Below are 5,548 nucleotides of genomic sequence, written 5' to 3'. Positions count from 1 at the left end.
CAGTGGGTAAAAGCAAAAAAAGAACCATTGTGGCATAGAATATATTGGCTAGCCTATTGGCCTACAACACACAAGGGCAGGATATTGTCCAAAACATGCTTCTTTACATGCTGTGTATAGTATTATATTTCCTTCTGAGAACCTCCAAGAGTAGCAAACACTGGTAATTAGTTACTTTAGATAAGTAACTAGATATTAATGAATGGGTTTTTGATTTTGCCATGTTCATTTTCTGCACTTTATTACAGCCAAAATAAGATTCCTAATATGACTCCTAATATGAATTGCAGCTGGCCCACCGCTACTGCAATCCATCGTGACTGCGGGCTAGCTAAAGTTCATATTTAGCTGCTGTTCTATAGACGCGAGTAATACCACTACTAGAATACCCGGCATCATTTGCGTCTATAGACCAGTGGCCTCTTTGCTCTTGCGTGGCCCTGCATTTTATAGACGCAAGTAATGCCAGGAATTGTAGTAGGGGCATCACTCGTGTCTATTGAACAGCACCCTATGCGTGGTCGCCACGAAATTTATTCTGACAGGTAAGCCAGAGAATTGTTCCAGAGAATGCAATGTGAAACCAAATGAATGCAGCAATTCATTTGGTTTATATTGCATTCTCTGGCAAAGTAAAACAATTAGAAAAAACAATAAGAAGAAACAAGACTACTTACCCTACTATACTACTACTGACAACCATCCAGGTTACACCAAAGTGAAAGTTTTGTCACACTCCAGGATAAACAAAATCCAAAAGACTTCTCTTCTGCATAGCTTATTGTGGTCTTTTTATTTTTCTATCATGCAGTAAAATAAAAAAAAATCAGGCCTTTTTCTAATATAGGCTTGTTCCAAATTGAATGTTAAGCAAAACCTCTGTTTCCATATGAAAATGTTTCATATCTAATGAGATGTTTTTATACATAAAACTGTATTAAGATACATTTATAATATAATAATTGTTTTATTATATTTCACAATGTCACAAAATCTTTGTTACCTAGTAAATATGTTTGTTTATTTCACAAGCAGATTGTAGATGAGCACCTAGATAAATGGTTTTCATTTTAGAGGGAACAGTGATCATAACTAGAAGATACTGTTCACATAAAATACACTTTACATTGTTGTCATCCACATAAAGGACAAGTACAATTAAGGACAAGGACAATTATTAACCTTATACAGAGGAGATATAAACAGAAATCCAAATATTTGTGAAAAAGTTTCAAAACTTTATAAGAACAAATGACATTTAAGACGTTTACTAAACTTAACACATTCAACACATTTTACATTCAATGAGTGTAATAAACTACCCACCACCACTGGGTATCCGGCCCAGAGTCTGGGTCTAATTTAGAGGATATGAGGCTGGTTTGTTTTGACTACTGTATGAAATGAGTAGCAAACCTACAACTTATCATCTCAACTGTGCCAAGTTATCGAAGCTCAGAATTTATTTCTTGTTTTATTGAATATATTAATGTTATGTTTCACAAAAGTGAGTAATCATCTGGTCACTCTTTTATACTCACATTGACAATTACCAAGAAAGCTTGACAATTGCATAAACCTTTCTAATATTTTAGATGCTAAATGGCATCAACTTTGGTATCACAGAACCCCAATAAAAAGTACAGTCATATGGGGGATGCTTTGATATACAAATGCTACCCTAAACCAATCCAATGCATCACCATCTGCACAATATGAGCATATATGCTTTTTTTATATTATTTTAAAATTGTTTTGTAGATGGTCTGGGGACAACTATCTATAAAAAAGGAAATGTCTCACACTTCATTGGAAGTAGTAAATAAGCCACCAGGGGTGTTAAATATTCCCTACACTGTTCAAAACTAAGTTTTTTTTAGTTTTAGCTATACATACACTTTGTACTTTTTATTAAGTAAGGAAGGAATTTGTATTGCTGTCTATAGAGGTTTTCTCTTACTTCCTATTAACAGGACAGAAAGTGAGGGCAAATCTCCAAAACTGGTACAATAGGTAAAAATCACCTTTTCAGTAAATGTGGAAGGCTAAAGCCACATCATTTTATAATTGTTTGAGTCAATGTTAAAGGCTCTCTTTTTCAGGTGACATTTCCCAAATCAGCCATCAGACAGCAAATAAACCTAAACAGGTTTCCGACTTTTCCCTGCCTCATCTAAAATGTAAAACACAAGTTTAGCAAAAAGGAAATCTATTTTGTTCTGTTTCAAAATGAAATTGGGTTAACCCATCTTGGCTATGCGTCAGTCTACTGTAAGCATGAATGGTCATAGGCTTCCTTATGCATTCTATGCATTGATTATGCTGGAATGCCTAATGCCAAATGCTTGGAATGGGAAGGTCAAATTGGTGCATTGCAGCTACAGACAAGACTTTCAGTCTATAAAGATGCTCCAATTAAACTCCACTTCCCTGTGAATCATTAGTTTGCCTTTTTGGCATGATTGTACATTTTTCCAAGAATTATGTCAGAATTATGGCACAATGTACCAGCTTACATGCCAAGATTTCACAGTAAATAAAATAAAGACTACTATCATTTGATGGTCATGCAGATGACATATTGTCCATTGGTCTATTTGGTTCCATCTCTCTTACTTCACTTTCCTTTTTGAAAGAGTTGTGTTCGCTGCTCGTGCTTTGCAGACGTTTAATACTGTTGAGCACAAGTCTAAATTTCTCTCGAAACTGGTTCCCAACAAAGCAATACAATAAAGGCTTTATACAACTATTTGAAAAGGCAAGGCAGATACTTATTGGCAAAGCTGCTTCAAGGAGGGATACTGTATTGCAGTCCTTAATAACCTCCAGTCTTGATAGGACATCCAGGAAGGTCAATAAATGGAACGGGAACCAACAAACTATGAAACAGACAACAATCGCCGTGACAATTTTGAGGACCCGATCTCTGCTATGCTTGTTGAGTACAGGCCCTTTATATTTTTTAAAATGCAATCCAATCTTTAAGTAGAAGGTGATAATGACTGTTACTGGCATACAGAACCCCAAAGTAATCTTCATCAAAGACATGGTGGCACACCATTTTGCATAATTCTTTTTTGGAAAATCCATTATGCATGCATAGACATCAAGGTTCTTAAGGTAGTATGTTTTCCGAAAAAGGAATGTAGGAAGAGTCGCCATGATGGCTAAAGCCCAAACAATTAATACCACAATGATGGCCTGGCTCTGTGTTCTCCTTTGTGAACGTAGCGGATACACAATGGCCATATAACGGTCTATGCTCATACAAGTGATGAAAAAGATGCTTGCAAATAAATTCAAAGCTAAAAGGGAACTTGAAATTTTGCACATCATTGTGCCAAATATCCAATTTAATCCAAATGCATAATATGTGGCCCAGAAAGGCAGCGTTACTAGGAACAGCAGGTCAGCTAAGGCAAGGTTTACAATATAAATGTTAGCCACAGATTTCACATCCCTCTGAAGGCACAGCACTGAAATCACTATAGCATTACCTACGAAGCCAAAAACACAAATGAACGAATAAAACACTGGTAGCAAATCCATCTGATAGTCTTCAATGGTATTATTGATACACGATGATGTAGCATTTAGCTCGCTGGTCAGATTTTCAGACATTATGTCAATTTTTTTTTTAATAATGGGCAAAAAGAAGAAAATTCATCTGTAGATGTCTAATTATATCCAGCTTTTGGTCCTCAACAGCTCATAACGTTCTGTGAAATAAAAGTAAATATGAATGTACATAAGTTGGGTACATATAAAGACATATTTGAATTCATATAACACATTTCTTGTGTATTAAGTATAAAAAAGTGAAGAATAATTCCTTCCCAGTTACATTTGCATGATATCACAGATGGCTGCACGGCATACAGAAGGTCATGAGAACTCAATGTTCCCAACAGCAGACAATGTAAAAAGAAAACAGTTTATTACACTAAGCCTCATAACGCATCAAATCTCATTTTCCTACATCCTTGAGAGCTTGAAGGCTTGCAAATAGATATTCACAAGGAAAGCAAAGACAGATATTAATATTACTGTATTATGCTCAAGTTTAAAAGCCTAATAAATCCTTTTGTCCTTTTCCAGTGGATTCTATTATATATTTGAGGTTACAAACATGTATCTAATTTATTTATTAATGTGCAAAACAATAAATAGGACAAGTGGATTATTTAAAAAAAATGCATGTAAAATATATATACAACTGCCACAGAGAAAATCAACAAATACAAATCAATAATACAAGGGTGTACTCTTTGAAGGTAAATAATACATGCAAAGTGTATTTTCCTGCAGAAAAAGTCTCTCATTGATGGTATTTTATTATTTCTATAATTATTATTATTATTACACAGAATTTTTATAGCACCATCATATTTGTAGCGCTGTACAAAGTCCATATAAATACTGATTTCACATTCTATGGGTTATTACAATGCGATCTGTGAGATTGCACTTTGTATCTGCCCTACTGATGTGTATTTCATTTAATTTGACCTTAGCAGATATTAAAAATCTAACTTAATAAACCTTTATATTAATATATCACAACTCTGAAAATGATACACATAAATGTAATACACTGGCACAATGCTTGATTATTGTAAGAGTATACATTGTTTTATTATAGGGTTCAACATTCAAAAAGAAATGTGAAAACTGAGAGCCTAATATCCTTAAACTCTAAAAAAAAGTGAGTTTTATTTTAATCTTTTGGAATTATTTTTTTGTTTTGTTTTTTATTTTTATTCTTCTTATTAAAACTTTGTACCTAAGACAGTTTCATATTTTAGTGCATTTGATGCTGTTCTTTACATTAAATCAAACATTCACCTATAGCAACCAATCATAAAATAGTCCTTTATTAGTGTGCAAAAACACACCTTACCTCCAAACGTTATAATTGCTTAATCTTAGTCAGACATGGGATGCATAATACACATAAAACAAAAAGGAGGATTGAACTAACAAAATTAAAGTATTGTGAAAAGATTGTTTTGCTTCTTTTACAAATATAAATCAGCTTACCACAATAAAAAATGTCCTCCAGGGTCCAGCATGTCTTTATCTCTCCTTGTACTGCAGTAATTGACTAAAAGGTCTGCTTTCTTTCTTATATCCCCTGTTTATTCCTTAGGGATATGTCAGCATAAATGACTGTGGGATTGGAGCGGAGAATCTTGGCACACATCTTTCTGGCAGAAACTTGTGCTCTCCGTTGTACAATGTTGTGCATTTAACTCACACTAAATCCTCACACAAGAAATGTAGGGAGCCTTTGGTATGCACATTTAAACACGCAGAGGATGTAAATCCTTGAAGTTATGAATGTAAATTATAAAATAGAGGTCCCTGATACACTATTCTATTCCAAAATGCAGTTAAAACCCAACCAAAGCTGCCAAAACCAGCTGCAGATGAGTGTTCTTCTCCAAACACAGTCATAATGCTAACTAAACTTTAGCTACCAATTCTACGTACACAATTCCAAATTATTTAAAATAATAAATAAAAAGGGTCAAGGCTTAGCCCCAAA

At 34.2% G+C, this 5,548-nt stretch overlaps 1 protein-coding gene across 1 annotated transcript; it reads right to left on the bottom strand.

Annotated features, from left to right (window-relative positions):
- Window positions 1-915: 915 nt before the first annotated feature.
- Window positions 916-5,197, bottom strand: AGTR2 (angiotensin II receptor type 2). The gene is made up of 2 exons (XM_072431010.1): window positions 5,041-5,197; window positions 916-3,719 (listed from the first exon to the last, which is right to left on the bottom strand). Exon 2 carries the CDS (start codon window positions 3,619-3,621, stop codon window positions 2,566-2,568), a length of 1,056 nt encoding a protein of 351 aa, XP_072287111.1. The 5' UTR covers window positions 3,622-3,719; window positions 5,041-5,197; the 3' UTR covers window positions 916-2,565.
- Window positions 5,198-5,548: the final 351 nt, after the last annotated feature.

Source organism: Pyxicephalus adspersus, chromosome Z (assembly GCF_032062135.1).
Source record: "Pyxicephalus adspersus chromosome Z, UCB_Pads_2.0, whole genome shotgun sequence".
NCBI lineage: Eukaryota > Metazoa > Chordata > Amphibia > Anura > Pyxicephalidae > Pyxicephalus > Pyxicephalus adspersus.
The sequence above is the reverse complement of the archived record's forward strand: the minus strand, read 5'-3'. Positions and strand labels throughout refer to the sequence as shown.